The 17,365-nt window shown below is 38.1% G+C and overlaps 1 protein-coding gene across 10 annotated transcripts in view; it reads right to left on the reverse strand.

The window, feature by feature from the left end:
• The window catches only part of ARHGAP12 (Rho GTPase activating protein 12), an 80,046-nt gene that overhangs the window by 35,773 nt on the left and 26,908 nt on the right, over positions 1-17,365 (reverse strand). For 8 of the 10 annotated variants that reach the window (XM_063452606.1, XM_063452612.1, XM_063452613.1 and 5 more), the window contains one exon: positions 2,859-3,116. The exons of the other annotated variants lie outside the window; for them this stretch is intronic. In XM_063452606.1, coding sequence (XP_063308676.1) covers positions 2,859-3,116 — 258 coding nt within the window. The remainder of the gene's footprint in view (positions 1-2,858; positions 3,117-17,365) is intronic. 10 annotated transcript variants of the gene reach the window in all.

Genomic DNA, 17,365 nt, shown 5'->3' on the forward strand with positions numbered 1-17,365 from the left:
CCACCAGGCCCTCCATTGCCCCCGTCAGGGGAAAAAACTCTGGCTCCTGTAGCTGCAGAGTTAGTGGCACCGTGATGCAGGCCTACACAACAGCCTGGGGCTGGAAGGATGTCCCCACACTGCCCACCGCTGCAGCAGCCTCCGACACTACCTCATCCACTGTCCACTGCTTCACAGGAGAAGGCATCGGATGATAGAGACTCTCTACACAAAGCCTCCATACAGGTCAGCGCCAGGCCCATCATCTTTAGCCTAAGCCTATTGTACGGTGTGACCAGGATTGACACCCAGGGAGAAAAGGAGGCATCACAACACACAGCTCCGAACCTCAGTGTCCCATGAGCGAACAGTCATACTAATTGTTAAGCCAAGTTATCGTTTTTTTTTTTTTGTTTTGTTTTTTTTCCGCTACTGTTATGACTTTCTACCGTGTAAGCTATATAATGCATAATTAAGCGTAACTATAACCAACGTTGATATGAGCATCATGAATATCTAGCTAGCATGTTTACCACAAGCAACTGAAAACCTATCACCTATCTTACCATGTTATTGTTGATGTTTAAATTAATTTTTATTTTTATTTTTTCCTCAAATGCGCAAACACGCTAGTAGGCAAACGTAGCACATTCATATAATGCAAGGCTAACCAGATTACAACTGTACGTATTTATGTTTAATCTTTTGAAAAGCGCTGCCTAGCGACCATAATGTCACACGTCATTACTGCTGTTGTAGACATGTCCAGCCTAGCCTTTTTTTTTCTTTTTTTTGTACGCTCATGATCTTTAACTTACTGTAAAAAAATTTAGGTACACCCAAGCAACGACCCTAGCCTAACCTAGAATAACACTCGACTGTTCAAACGTTGTACATCATAATTATGATATATCTTGTATTATCTATGTTCCTATCTTGTTAAAAAAAAAAAGTGCAGTACCTCATGACTACCTGTGCCAAATGTATAACATGATATGTTGTGTTGAACAAGTCACTGTATACAACTGTATTTAAACCTGCACTCAAAAATAAAGAATTAAAAAAAAAAAAAGTAAGTAGCATATAATTGAAAATGAAACCATTTTGCTTTCATGCAGGCAGTGTCAGTCACAGCCGGGGAGGTGTGGCTAAGGCAGCATAAACAGAAACAAAACTGATTTAACTCCTAATTGGCAGAGAATTTAGCAGTAAAACTTCAGAAGCATGATCTGTACATCAAAACTGCTTCAATAAGCTAGTGTTGTTTTGGTGACTATAGTGTCCCTTTAAAGGGACATCTTGTACAATTAAATAAATGCAGTTTTCAGTAAGTCACTATAAACAAATCATTTCCTCCATAAAGAAGTGTGAACATCCTTGTAAGACTTTTCAACCTGTGTTTCTTTGCAGGCTTCAATGAACTGATGGAAAGATGACAAATTATAGGCAATATGACACATGGTCATTAAAGGGTTTAATCTAATCCCAAAATAAATATCCTATAAATTTTAGAATACAAAATAATCTTCCTTGATCTCCGGGGTTGTTTTTGTTTAACATGGAATGGGGGCAACGAGCATGTGCAAAATATACTGCTAGTGCAATGGAACAACCTCACTCATTAGCAATATTTCTGTAAATAGCTACTATTTAGGTCAACAAAACCAGCTGCTTAGTGATTTTACATTTGCAAGTAACGTGAAAATATCATGAAATACATGAAAGATCGGTCTTTGCAAGTCCTCCCCTTGTAACCCCGCCCAGACTTTCTGTGGCTGTCCAATCACAGACATCCCAATGCAGCACAAGTCTGTGCAAGGCAGGTGCCCTGGGCAATTGTTGTCTCTTGCGTTTATTTCCACTGAGCTAAGCAACCAGGAATTAGCAGGACGGATTGTCAGACAGCCAGGGGCTTGTATGAATGTTCATTTAGAACCGTGCCAATTTCTACTAAAAATCTGCACTTTTTGTAAAGTGACAAAAGAGGACACAATCTTCACACATAAAGCCCTTCAGCAAGCCATAAGTACTTTAGGGGTCTGGAGAGTGATTTTAAGCATAAGCTGCACTGTTCACAGGTTCATAAAGGTATTTCAATGGCTGCATAGAACATTAAACAGAACAAATAATTTTAATTAGTGAGTCCTCTTCTATCACAATTACCGTGTGTGTGTGCGCGTGTATGTGTGTGTATTTCCAGTGTGTGTGTGCACGTGTATATGTGTGTGTATTTCCAGTGTGTGTGCGTCCCATTTCTTTTTTTATTACTTGTTTTTTTCATACATATACAAACAACAACAAAACAATACTTTTTATACAAGGTGTCCTGCTGAGAAGACAAGGTGTTTCAAGGTATATCATCTAACAAGCACATCTAACAAAGCAGCAAGGGTATAAAGTGTACACAGGCCCTTTGCAAATCATATCCCCTTTTATTCCAATGCAGGGTATATACCATAAAAATACACGTTAAACCATAAACCAAACATACATATACATGCAAATTTCTCCAATAGCTTAGATGAAGCTCAGAACAACTTTTTTGAACTTGTAATAATCTTAAGGGAATTGCTATTTTTCAAACCTTTACAGTAGATAAGGAGAGAGAGAAAGAGGGGGGGGGGGGGGGGGAGGGGGAGAGAGAGACACAGATTGTCAAATTCAAAGAGGTTCACATTTTAGGCCCAAATAACTGAAAACATAACCAACGAGGAAATGTATTTATTTATTTTTACAATTGGATTTGTTGGCCTAAAATCAGTTTGAATTCACAACTTCAACACTTTGTTGCATACACCGGAGTGAAATTATACATACAAACCATTATTCACAAGTGTAGGGAAGGGAAGAAGATTGACAGAATAGAATAGAACCCATACCTCATGATCGGCTTGACTAAAAGATTCTCCTCTACTGGCTTCTTTAGTGCAACGTGGTGGTTTCCAAGTCCTTTCTTGCGTGGTTTTATTATAGTAATAGAAACGCCCAGTGTTATCTCTATGCGTTTCCCATTCCCCAGTAATTTGGACTGGAGGAGCACTTGGGTGTGGGGGGAGCGCAGACTGAGAAATTTTCAGTTCTTGCAAATTTGCGTACACAGGAGAATCCGATCTGGCAGGGGCTGGAGACACCGAATACTAGGAAGAATCAAGAAACCAAAAAGAGGCTATAAACCATAGTTGATAGATCAGATTAGATTAGATAGATCGATTAGAATAGATAGACACAGGTATAAATTAAGCTTCTTTTTTTTTTTGTGTGTGTGTGTGTGTGTGTGTATAAACTTGGGAAAGGTGCTCACACTTCTCAAATCACTCCATTTTCTCACAACGGCACCATTACTGCAAGTGATGCCTGTTTTCCACACTTATTAAATACACAGAGAAGGAGGCCGGAATGGGGACCTGTATAACACATGCCTATGGGTATGTGAGTCGAAAGACTTGCAATGGATGAAACGGTGTGCAAACAAAGACATTACTCTGCAGATCCCTTTGATGTTAAGTAAGCATAGCCAATATATATATATATTTATTTACAATTAACATTTTTAGGAATTATTTTTTCTTCATTTTTTTCATTATTAACATAAGACATGATGTGCATCATTTATCAAGCTAGGAATTCCTAGCGAAGAAACTCTTAAGCACATATAGTTAAATATTTATTCTGAAAATGTGAACTGGAAAAATGTCATAAAATAGCAGGATTGTAAAATGATTCTCTTTTCAAAAACTTATAAGCTCAAAAAGCACTTCATGTACATTCCACATAATATCACAACCAAACAAAATGCATCGATTAAATATTAAGATAGCATCTGTATCACTTTAGTATTTGTAGACACTGGAGAACCATAGATTTGTTTTATTTATGGGTGCAACAATTAATTATCTGTTTTGTTTCGGAGAGGGGGGAAGGGAGAGACTGCATAATTTCAAGACTTTAAAACTAATAATTGAAGCCATATGTCCACATAGAGCCATTTGTCTTAAAAATAACACTAAATACATTTATGTATAAACCATGGAGTGTAGTACTCCTAAATTAGATTGTGGTGTCTCCTCTATACCCTGAAATAAAGAGGTTACTTCCAATCCAGCACTGAGGGGGTCTTATCGCCACTTCTCCAGTCCTCTCGCAGAGAGAGCATTAACACGGACGTTCTCCCATCCAACAGGATGCTTCTCACAGAGAAGCACCTGGAGGCAGGGGCAGCTGAACATCACAACAAACGCATGGCCAAAACATGACTGATTAACAGCATTTCCACAGATACTATATATGCTTCATTTGGGTGACAGGCAGGTGTACACCATTCTTCTCTCTTGGAGAAGGATTAGGCAAACTCAAGTTGACACATTTGGTAGCACAATACAGACTACAGTTGTATACCTACCAGAAGCTAACCTTGTACACTTTAAGTTAAAGGACCACTCTAGTGCCAGGAAAACATACTCTGTTTCCTGGCACTAGAGTGCCCTGAGGGTGCCCCCACCCTCAGGGACCCCCTCCCGCCGGGCTCTGGAAAGGGGAAAGTGTTTAAAACTTACCTTTTTCCAGCGGTGGGCGGAGAGCTCTCTTCCTCCGATCCTCCTCTTCTCCTCCCCGTCGGCTGAATGCGCACGCGCGGCATGAGCTGCGCGCGCATTCAGCCGGTCACATAGGAAAGCATTATGAATGCTTTCCTATGGACGCTTGCGTGCTCTCACTGTGATTTTCACAGTGAGAATCACGCAAGCGCCTCTAGCGGCTGTCAATGAGACAGCCACTAGAGGAAATAAGGGAAGGCTTAACCCATTCACAAACATAGCAGTTTCTCTGAAACTGCTATGTTTATGAAAAAATGGGTTAACCCTAGAAGGACCTGGCACCCAGACCACTTCATTAAGCTGAAGTGGTCTGGGTGCCTAGAGTGGTCCTTTAAGCAGTTTTAAAATAAATGAATGAATGAATGAGAAAAAAAAAAATCTTTGGTCTAGATTACTTTTCTTTTTAAACTGTAAATTGTTTAAAGTTTATAAAGAACAGATGCAGTACAGATCTAATCCAAAACCAGCTGTGTGCTACACATTTTTTTCAGGATAAAGCCGAGATATAATTTTAACTATAACAATCTTATAGTAAGCTCGCCATGCATAATTATCAAGATGGGACTTTATTAATTACAACATAAGATTTATAAAACGGTGGTAAATTACCAGCGCACACATTGAATGTTATTCACCAGTAACATAATAACCGATACCTGTAGCAACACCACGTCATACAAGGGTGCATATGACCCCAGGCTTACATAATTGCACAATGATTAATGTGTCGTCACATGGTAGGCATTGTGGAACAGATTCACAGGCAACATGTATATACTACGTTTTCTTACATGAAAAGAACCTTCTCCTAACTTTTTCTTTCTCTCTCTTTTACTTTTAAACTGTACAAATTCAAAAGTAGAACCAATTTAAGAATTACTACGACAAACAGCAAAGCCACAAATCTATAACTCAAACAATATAGCAATAAATAGGGTATTTATGCTTATACCCACTAGATGTCCCCATAAAACATTGCATGCCAAGTACGACATTCAATTCATTAGCTGTGGAGTCATTTGCAGGAGGGGTGAAATGTAAAATAAGAATATATGTAGAGTGTAAAACCTACACTGTACAGAACAGACACCATGGCAACAGAGCAGATGAACATTGCCAAGGCAATACTATACAATTTCAGATTTTGACAAGGTTTCGTTTATAACTCTAGTTAGCAGTAACAAAATTAAAAACACATCTTTTACAAATTAGGTACACTACTTAAAACTCATTTTTTATTACCGGACTCAGGTCAAATTTATCTCAAATCTAAAATTCCGGTTACCCTGACTTAAGATATAAGTAAAAAAAAAAAAATACCCTTTGGGTTTATCCACAGCGTATTATGGATAGTGTTATACGATGACAATATGGTACTTCCAAACAGCTATTATTTACTTTGGCTTCTGCAGGACGGGGACCTGCTACAACCTCAAGATGGACCGTGATTTTTGGATGATGCAGGAAGGCCCTTAAGTTTGTATACACCACAGATCCATTTAAAGCGGAACGGTCATTTTCTTTTTTTCCTTTTTGGCTTTCCTTTACTTATGCCCCTTGTATCTTAATAATCACACTCTCTCCTTTGCCAGTTGCCTTTATTTATAATTATACAGTGGAACCTAGGAACTGGAATGCTCTCTTACCCGAACAATTCGGTATTCAAACATAAATTTAGAGAGAGGGGGAGGGGGGGGGGGGGGGACGACAAACAACTGTCTCGATACCTGAACAACATTGATGTGACGCATTGGCCTTCTAGCACTAGACAAAGCGAACAGCGCTCCATTCCGTCAGCAAACTGAGCTGACTGGTAAAGTGAAGTAAAAATTTCATGATTTTATGCATGTAAGGCATTATTAAACTGTAAAAATTAGTGTTAAAATGCTGTAATTCTGGGGGTCTGTAACAGATTAATCTAATTTACGTTCATTCTTATGGAAAATTTTGATTAGGTTTTCAAACAAATGAGTTCGCAAACAGTCTTCTGGAACAGATTAAGTTAGAGTTCCAAGGTTCCAATGTATTTTAAATCTCCAACATGTCCAATTTGAAGATCCCTCCACCTTAAAACCTGCAAGCCTGTTAAAGGACTATAGCTCCCTCTGCGTCCCCCTTCCCTCCCCCAGGGTAAAGGGTTAAAAAATACTTTACTTACCTGAACTCTGGAACCAATGTCCTTTGGCACTGGGTTGGACTCCGCCTCTTGCGACAATACTAACGAGGTGGGGCCAATGCGTAAGTGCCACGCGTGCGTTAGGCCCTCCCCACAGGAAAGCATGGAATTAATGCTTTCCTATGTGGAAATAGCCAAAGCTGGATGTCCTCATGCAGAGCGTGAGGATGTCAAGCATAAGTTACCGGACCAAAAGTCCATTAACATCGAGGAAGGGCCTCCAGTGGCTCTCTGGTAGACAATCACTGGAGGCAGACAGTGTTGCAACGTAAACATTGCAGTTTCTCTGGAACTGCAATGTTTTACGCAGCAGCATTAAGTACAATAGGGACACTGCACTTAGTGTCCCTTTAACTCACCACTACTCTCATTCACAGTTAAAATATAAGTAATTTTTTTTAAGATGAACCTAAATATTTTCCTAACAAAAGAAAGGACACGTACACACACACGCGGGAGAAAAGTTAACTTCAAATGAATAACGTTTTCAAGACATATTGTTTGCATTACAGTTTGGACCAATAAATATACTGTTGTATATTTAAAAAGTTCAGAAATCCAAAATTTACTATGGAAAACAGAGCCATATGCATTTCAGAAAAAGTTATCCAGCTACTATGCAAATATCACTAAAGTAAACAGTAAAAAAAATAAATAAAAAAAATATGTATGCCATCACTTTTAAAGAATCTCTCATAATCAATAAATAAATGTTGCAAACGTGAAATTGTCATGTCTGCACCAACTAAGGATTGGAGTTTTACACTTCTGTAAAGATGAAAGTCAATTTCTTGGAAATGTCTGTCGTAACTACTTAAATTGTAAACAGATGCCTGGAGGTTTACTTTATAAAAGTCATATTTCCAAAGATGTGGCTGACGCTATATGGATAATATTATGGACAGAATACCATCATGGAGGAAAGTTGCTTATTACACTATCTAAGAGATTGACAGCGTCATAAAACTTGTAAACTGGCATTTACATATAAACAGTTTAATAAGTGATCGCCTATTGGATTTTTTTCACATTCTAATGAAATAAATGTAGGTATGGCGTCTGCTATTTTTATACAACAGTTTTAGTGGTTATGGTGTAGGCGTGTCCTGGCACCCTCCCAGAATAAGTAGTAAAACTGCAATTGGCTTCTCTCCAGTCTAAAGCTCCTGCACTGAACCAAGTCCGTCGGATCTCAGTGGTGGAAAGCACTCAATTACCTCGGTCAATGAACATTTCCTGCAACTGGCAAGTTGTTAAAACATTCTGAAACATTATGAAATGGTTCGGCTACTTAGCCTGAGAGAACACCATTGCACTCCTGGCACCATAATCACAACTGAGGGCTGTAACAGTCATAGTGTATGAATTTACATTTAGCTCTACCCTTCTCCTTTAGCTTTTGTCCGAGGTTTGAATAAGGAAGCCATGCCAGCTTCATTCTGATGAATTTATGGTGCATTTTTACTCCTTTCACCAAACCAAACATGATATCCATGCTGTTAAAGCTGCTCTGTGAAAATGCATTTTTCACTTTAAAGCCTTGAAAGTTGTGAGCAAAAAAATATATATTTTTTTTAAATGTAAAATTGAACGTTGATATATAAAAAAAAAAAATGTAATTCACAAACCTATTTTTCAGAGGTATTGCAATTGCATCTATAGCACATGTAATTTACTTGCAATCATAATATCTCAAATGAAGTCTGTGATACAGCTGTATAAAATAAATAAACAAATACAAAGACCATGCTTTTTTGCTACCAAATCTAAAAATCGGTCTGACAGTATTGGCACTTGCAGATTTCCTCCGCACATTCAGTAGTTTTCCTTAGCAACAGCCTGCTCTATTATAAACATAGCTTCTTAACCAGCAGCACAGAAGCAAAGGCTATAGTCTAACTCGGTGGTGGTAAATCAATTGCATGGAGCCAGCAGTGCGAGATTTATCAAAAGTATCACATTCTGAAAGTAGGTGTACATTTTACCTTTACAATTTGATAAATACCTCACCATCAATATACATTGGAGATATCGAGAAAGGGACAGCGCTAGGGATCGACTGATATTTATTTTTTAGAGCAGATACTGATAATCTGTGAACTTTCAGGCCGATAGCTTATAACCGATACTCTGTACTTTTACCATTTTGAAAACATAAAACATTTCTGCACAAATCTACTGTTAACTGAACATGTTTATTTTTTTTTGCAAATCTTTTTTTTTATTACGGTAAATGCACAACATATACATGCCAGTCAGAATTCTTTATGTTTTCAAGAATGTGTGTGTAGTGGATGCAGTGAAAGTATTTGAATAGTGAATGCAGTGTGTGTGTAGTGTGTACCGTATATACTCGAGTATAAGCCGACCCGAATATAAGCCGAGGCCCCTAATTTTACCCCAAAAAACTGGGAAAACTTATTGACTCGAGTATAAGACTAGGGTGGGAAATGCAGCAGCTACTGGTAAATTTCTAAATAAAATTAGATCCTAAAAAAAATATGTTAATTGAATATTTATTTACAGTGTGTGTATATAATGAATGCAGTGTGTGTGTACGAAAAAAAATAAAATTTATAAAATAAAAAAAATATTAAAATAATAATTTAAAAATAAATAATAGAACAAAAAAATTATTAAAATAATAATTAATAAAATAACAAATAATCAAAATGCCCACCCCCCACCAACACATACACAAACACACTGCACTCATGTATGAATGCAGTGTGTGCGTATGAGTGCAGTGTGCGTATGAATGCAGTGTGTGTGATGCAGTGTGTGTGTTTGTGTATGTGTTGGTGGGGGGTGGGCATTTTGATTATTTGTTATTTTATTAATTATTATTTTAATCATTTTTTGTTCTATTATTATTTATTTTAAATTATTATTTTAATATTTTTTTATTATTATTTTTATTTTATAAATATTATTTTATTAATATTTTTTTTTTCGTCCCCCCTCCCTGCTTGATACATGGCAGGGAGGGGGGCTCTCCTTCCCTGGTGGTCCAGTGGCATTGGCAGTTCAGTGGGGGGGAGGGGGCTGGCAGAGCTGTTACTTACCTCTCCTGCAGCTCCTGTCAGCTCCCTCCTCCTCCGTGCCGGTCCGTGCAGCTCACACTGTAAGTCTCGCAAGAGCCGCACTATGACCCCGCGGCTCTCGCGAGACTTACACTGGGAGCTGACAGAGGTGCTGAATGGACCGGCGCGGAGGAGAAGGGAGCTGACAGGAGCTGCAGGAGAGGTAAGTGCTCCCTGCCAGCCCCCAGTCTGTATTATGGCCATAATACAGACACTGACTCGAGTATAAGCCAAGTTGGGGGTTTTCAGCACAAAAAATGTGCTGAAAAACTCGGCTTATACTCGAGTATATACGGTATATAATTTTAGGAATTACCAACACCCCCTATATAAACACCAGCATGGCAGGTCAGTTTTTTCTTACCTCCACTTAAAAAAAAAAAAAACAACAAAAAACATTTTAAGATGTTGTGTTTTTTATAGTGTATGAATGTTATTTTGGTTACGTTCTGTGCCATTTTACCCTACATTTTATTCTTGCTACTTTATTACTTTTATCATATACTGCCTGGGACCTAATTTTTTTTTTTTTTTTTATTTCCAGAGAGCATCACTCTCAAGATATATCCTTGGTGGGGATTATTCCACCCACGCCCTATCCATAGAGCAGTTCGCTTGCTCTGGAATAAGCGAGTACAATATCTGTTATCTATGTTTCTGGAGTTGTATACTGTGAGCACTATTTGTTGTTTCTTTTTATATTTTATGGTCCACACCTGACTGAGACGCTATATTCACGTATCTTTTAAGTGGGGATTGTACCACTGTACGCTATCCATACTGGAGCTAGTTCAAGCTTCATAAAACGTGAGGAGGACTAGATCTTATCCTTTTTAAAATACTCCCTGCAAATACATAATGCACCATCATCTCCTTTCTTTTTTCATATACGGATTCACTGCTGACCCTCTCTGACATCCCCATAGAGGAACCCTGCAAATAACCTTCGTATATCACCTCTGGCAAGTCTATATTTGCATCTACATTGGAATACTCTTTTGGACTTATTTAACCTCTGGACTTTATTATTTGGACATTTTGTGTGTATGTATATATATATATATATATATATATATATACACACACACACACACACACACACACACACACACACACACATATACATATATATATATATATAAATAAATCTCTTTACTATTTTACGTTTTTTTACTGTACCCTAGTGGCGCTACCCCTTCTATTGTTTTTACTTTGCATCAATATACATTGAAGCCACAGAAACCTAACAAAAACATTTTCAAACAACTAAACCATCATCCTTCAGGAACATTGTTGCATTTACGAAGTTACATAACAAGACTGCAAAGACATGTGTGAAGGGTAATTCAGAACTACTTCAGGAACAGATGTAAGCGCAAGACAAAGATTTATATATTTTGTTTTTGACATGCCACATATGCACTTCCATCGTTAACACTGAAAGTTAGTAAAAGCATTTCTGAGAAAAAAAAATTTACAACAGCAGAACTAAACCAGATCCCACACAATAAAAGTGACCGGAATGTACCACGAATATTTTTAGAATGTTAAGTAACTAGACCGTGCTAATGATTAGCAAATAAATCCACTTGCTAACTATTACAGCTGAGATAGCAGGAACCAACTTCTAGTTTTGTGCTGAGAAAGCAGCGCCCAGTAATCTGGAGAGTTGCCATTAATTATAACAAACACTTCCCCCCCTCCCACAGTGTTCGGCTAGAATTCTGGATCAGCAATTAAGAGGATCAGTGTGAATACAGGCTCACTAGTATACTTGCACTTACATACACACACACTTCACATTCATTGTTCAGAAATAAACAAAATAACTTTACATTAGATTTGTTGTGTGTTTTTTTTGTTTGTTTGTTTGTTTTTGTAGTTGTATCCTATGTCCTCTATCAGTTTAATCTGCTGGGACCAGAACGTTTTCCTCAACTTATTCAAATTAAATTCTGCAGAATCAAAAAGTATTTCAGAACAATTTATCCAAGTTTTAGAAAGTATATACTCTGGTATTTGGAAGATAACATATCTGCAAACCACACATGATATAATGCAAAACGCATCAACACCCACTATAAAAACCTGTGCATCTTTGGTCCACAATAAAATGAACACAGTAGAATATATATACATACACACAGTAGCATGCTACTGCTGAGTGAAATTATAAAAATTTCAAGTGGCATGTCAAATACGGTCAATGCTTTACTTTTTGCACATCGATGTGGCACAGCATCAAACCTGAGAAACCACTTAACGTAATGGAACACTATAGTCAAAGCTGTATTCCTAACGCTATAGCGTCCCTCTGCTCCCCTCCACCTGCGGCAGTTAAAGTGTTATAAACCCTTTAAAACATTTACCCGATACCAGCACCAAGTTCCCTCAGTGCTGGCTTCATCTTCACCTCCTCAAACGTCAGCGCTGAGGGGAAATCGAATGTGAATGCGCAGTGAGCAATGCTTTCCTATGGGAGATCTGAAGACGCTAGATGTCCTCATGCACAGGGTGAAGACGTCCAGTACGGTTTCACTCCATGACACAGCATGAAGTGCCTCTGGCAGTCACAAGACGCAATCTTAAAGGAACACTATTGGGTCATGAACAGAAACATGTATTCTTGACTCTATATTGTTAAAACCACCATCTAGCCAATCTGAAGTTTCTCATTGCCACACACTGCGCAATGTTCAGAACGTACGCTGGTCTGATCAGAGGTCTGAGAAGGAGATATGCTGAGGGAGGCAGTCATGCTTGAGTGGAGCGAAAAGGAGCAGGACGCAAACCTCCCTGGCTGTTTGATTGGCAGCCAGGGGGCGTTTCATTAACTAAGAATAAAAGTGCCAGGTTTCTTATAGAAAGTATTTTTTTTAATGGGATACTCCTCACATGTAAAGCATTTCAGCAAGCTAAATTGCTTTATGGGTTTGGAGTAATCCTTTAAGCAATACAACAGCCCTCCTGAGCTGTTAGTCAGGTACCTTGTATCAACTTTGAGGAGCCAACTCATAAAGAGGCCATACTAGATTTAGTGTTAACAAATGGAGATTTGGTATTCGATATTACTGTAGGTGAAAGTTTAGGATCATCAGTCAGTGTGATTTATATAAGAACAGTGACTGAGTCACACCATACAAAAACATAAGTTTTAGACTTTAGAAAAACAGACTTTTCTAAAATCAGAATATGTGTAAAGGAGTCATTATCAGACTGGAGCAATTTAAATTAGTTCCAGGAGAAATGGGATTATTTAAAAAAGTTGCACTGCTGAAGGCAACAGAAAATTGCATTAGGCTTGACAGTAAAAGCAAAAAATTCAAGAAACCACTGTGGTACTCCGCAGATGTGGCCAAAATAGTAAAAAACTAAAAGTTGGCATTTAGTAATTATTAAAAAAAAAAAAAAAAAAACGAGTGAGGAAGATAGACAGATCTATAAGATTAGGCAGAAAGAGGCTAAGCAAGTTAGAAGAGCTTCCAAATCACACACAGAAGAGAAAATAGCACAGTCCGTAAAAAAGGGGGACAAAACATTTTTTTAAACAAGTAAAACAAAGATTATTTAGATTAAAAACAAAAGAAGGAAGGTATGTAGAAGAGGATAAAGGTCTGACTGCCTCAATTAATATTTTTGTTCAGTATTTACAGATGAAAATGAAGGAAATGGGCCTCAGTTAGGAAAAAGGACAAATGAGTTACATGTGAATTTACAGAGGAAGAGGTTCTATTTGAACTGTCAAAAGTAAAGACGAATAAGTCAATGGGACCTGATGGAATACACCCAAAGCTATTAAAAGAGCTTAGTGGTGTACTTGCAAAACCATTAAAAGATTTATTTAACCAATCATTGTTAACAGGAGTAGTCCCAGAGGATTGGAAGTTACCGAATGTGGTGCCCATTCACAAGAAAGGTAGTAGGGAAACCATGTTAAAGGATAGGATTGTTGAATATCTAAAAATCACATGGATTTCAAGATCAGAGACAACATAGGTTTACTTTAGATAGATCATGCCAAACTAATCGTATTGATTTTTTTGATTGGGTAACTAAAATAATAGATCAGGGTGGTGCAGTAGAGATTGTTTATCTAGATTTCAGTAAGGCTTTTGACACTGTTGCACATAGAAGGCTTATCAATAAACTGCAATCTTTGAGTTTGGATTCCAATATTGTTTAAAGGATAAGGCAGTGGTTGAGTGACAGGCAACAGAGGTTTGAAGTCAATGTAGTATATTCGAAGCATGGGCTTGTCACCAGTGGGGTACCTCAGGGATCTCTACTTAGACCCATTCTCTTTAATATTTTTGTTAGTGATATTGCAGATGGTCTTGATGGTAAGGTATGTCTTTTTGCTGATGATACTAAGATATGTAACAGGGTTGATGTTCCAGGAGGGATAAGCCAAATGGCAAACGAGTTAGGTAAACTAGAAAAATGGTCAGAGTTGTGGCAACTGACATTTAATGTGGATAAGTGCAAGATAATGCATCTTGGACGTAAAAACCCAAGGGCAGAGTACAGAATATTTGATAGAGTCCTAACCTCAACATCTGAGGAAAGGGATTTAGGGGTGATTATTACTGATGACTTAAAGATAGGCAGACAATGTAATAAAGCAGCAGGAAATGCTAGCAGAATGCTTGGTTGCATAGGGAGAGGTATTATCTGTAGAAAGAGGGAAGTACTCATGCCATTGTACAGAACAGTGGTGAGACCTCACTTGGAGTATTGTACGCAGTACTGGAGACCGTATCTTCAGAAGGATATTGATACTTTAGAGAGAGTTCAGAGAAGGACTACTAAACCGGTTCTTGGATTGCAGGATAAAACTTACCAGGAAAGGTTAAAGGATCTTAACATGTATAGCTTGGAGGAAAGACGAGACGGGGGGGTATGATAGAAACATTTAAATACATAAAGGGAATCAACACAGTAAAGGAGGAGACTTTATTTAAAAGGAAAAAAAAAACTACCACAACAAGAGGACATAGTCTTAAATTAGAGGGACAAAGGTTTAAAAATAATATCAGGAAGTATTACTTTACTGAGAGGGTAGTGGATGCATGGAATAGCCTTCCAGCTGAAGTAGAGGTGTTAACACAGTAAAGGAGTTTAAGCATGCGTGGGATAGGCATAAGGCTATCCTAACTATAAGATAAGGCCAGGGACTAATGAAAGTATTTCGAAAATTGGGCAGACTAGATGGGCCGAATGGTTCTTATCTGCAGTCACATTCTAAGTTTCTAACTTTATCAAGGATGCAGTACAGACAACAGGGATCGCTTTCTCTCACAAACGTGTGACTGGTAGCTGCGCTTTTACAAAGTAATTAGTAATTGACTACAATAGAGGGTGGATTATGCACCCAATAATCTTAAACTACAGCCCAGTAGAGTTTATAAATAGTTTACATATACTTCAGCCTTACAGAATAATGGACTAGAGATTCACGTGTAGAATTAACTACAAGAAAAAAAAAAAGAAAATCAAAATTTCGAGCATCATACATTAGACATGTGTCTTTTCAAGGCTACTTTCCTGGTAACATTTTGGGCCTACACATATCTGTGAGAGAGAAGCAATTTACACTGAGGTTTTAACATCCTACTAGTCTGTCAGATGTAAGTCTTCTGTGTAGATCTTCAATAACAGCAAATGTTTTCACTGATTTCCTCAAACTGTGCAAACAGACCGCCGGTCCAGTCCAAATATTCAATACATTTAGCAATGTAAGAAATGGGCCACCAATTCTTTTTTTTTCTCTGTGAATTCACATTCCATACAATACTAATTAGAAACCAAAGTGTTTCCACGTGCAATAAAGTAACAGGCTGAATGTCTTGAGACTCATATGCAGGATCTTACCCTCCAAGTAAACAAACTAGTTGGAACTATCAAAACTTGTAGAATCATGCATTAATCAATATGCCTTTTTAGGGACACCTACAAACCTAGCTGGGTAGCGACGCCATATGGAGATTGCACCAATCTAAGTAGTGTCAAGTCATGGGCTGTCCGCAATAAAGTGCTCCATGCTTGTCCACGTCACGTCAGTTTTACTGCAAAATTATTATTATGTCTGGGTGGCTGCAAGAATAAAAGACAAACGTCCTAAACTAGGGCACTGCATGGGATATCTCCTGGAAGAATACCTTGATGAAATCAAATCCATTAGCATCTGTACGAACATTGAGACACTTGAACGCTGTAGCAGATACTGCTATTCCTCTATTGAAGCAAGGCTGGCAATGCAGTACAGGGCCGTGCTGCCAAATCTCATCTCATGAAATCAGATCTAGAATCAAAAGTGCTGCTAGCAATAAGCACAAATTAATAGCAGAAGGACATAATTATCTATTTATATCCCGATTTGTAAATCCACATGGGCTGTGCCAGTTGGGTGGGAGGCTTTCTACATGTACCCGCTGTCACATCACACAGTGTTAAGATCTTTCTGTTCTGTTAATAGCCAGCACACACAGCAATAGCATTGGGTGCAACTGTGAGTCTTACCTCTAAATCACTTTTTTCCAGCTTAACCCATAAGGTTTTAGTTGTGTGAATCTATATAAAAATCATTCATATTGTTTTAGAAAGCCTACAGAAATCTAGCTGGTTAGAAAGACGACAGGAGGCAAGCATTCCCCAGCTGTCGCGTTTCTGTGATTCTTTGCCAGTGTGGGATTAAAACAATTCTAGGAGAGTATCACTTGTTGTAGTTTAACATGAGTGGAAGGGCTACATTTTGGGAATGCGTTTCCTTTTCAATAAGCACCTGTATGTATTCAGACCCTCACCACACCAGCACTGCACTGGACACATTAACGGGGCGCTCTGGGGCCGGGAATTTAGAGAGGGAGGTCGAAGTTATTGCATTCAGGGCTGTAAAGTTAGTTAACAAAATATTCAACTCCTTATATTATATTACATTACAATTACTGTATTACAACTTACTGTATATATCTGCATGAAAGTCAACATTGTAAGCGTTAAAAAGAATTCCTCAACATTACTTGGACTCAACACCCCACAGTCCTGAATGTATCTTCATACATTTTACTTTTGCAGATTGGTGAGCCACTGTAAGAACGACGGGTTAACGAATTACATAAGCCTGTAGTGCCACATAGACACATAATGGAACAAACATGCTAATTTTATTTAAGATTTTGATTTCCGTCTATGGTGCAAAAAAAATAAAAAAAATACAAAATTGAGGGATTGGGGGGAGGGTTGTGATGGATGGTTCATTTATAGCCACTAAATGTTGATTTTATTCACAGTGAAGTGGCCAGCCAAAGCAAATATTTGTATTCTGCAGAAGTTTAATAAAAATACCAATTAAAAACCCAGTTCGTGTGGACTAGTCATTGGCATAAGACACACAAAGCACATAGGTCGGTGGATCCCTTTTCCAAAATGGTGAATAGCAGTAGATGGGGGTCAACATCTGTACATGCCTTAATATTCTCATACTATAGTATTATAATTAGTAAGACTGGCTGAAGCTAGGAGCACGTTCTTCAGGA

The sequence above is a fragment of the Pelobates fuscus genome, chromosome 4, assembly GCF_036172605.1.
Source record: "Pelobates fuscus isolate aPelFus1 chromosome 4, aPelFus1.pri, whole genome shotgun sequence".
In the NCBI taxonomy this organism is placed as follows: Eukaryota; Metazoa; Chordata; class Amphibia; order Anura; family Pelobatidae; genus Pelobates; species Pelobates fuscus.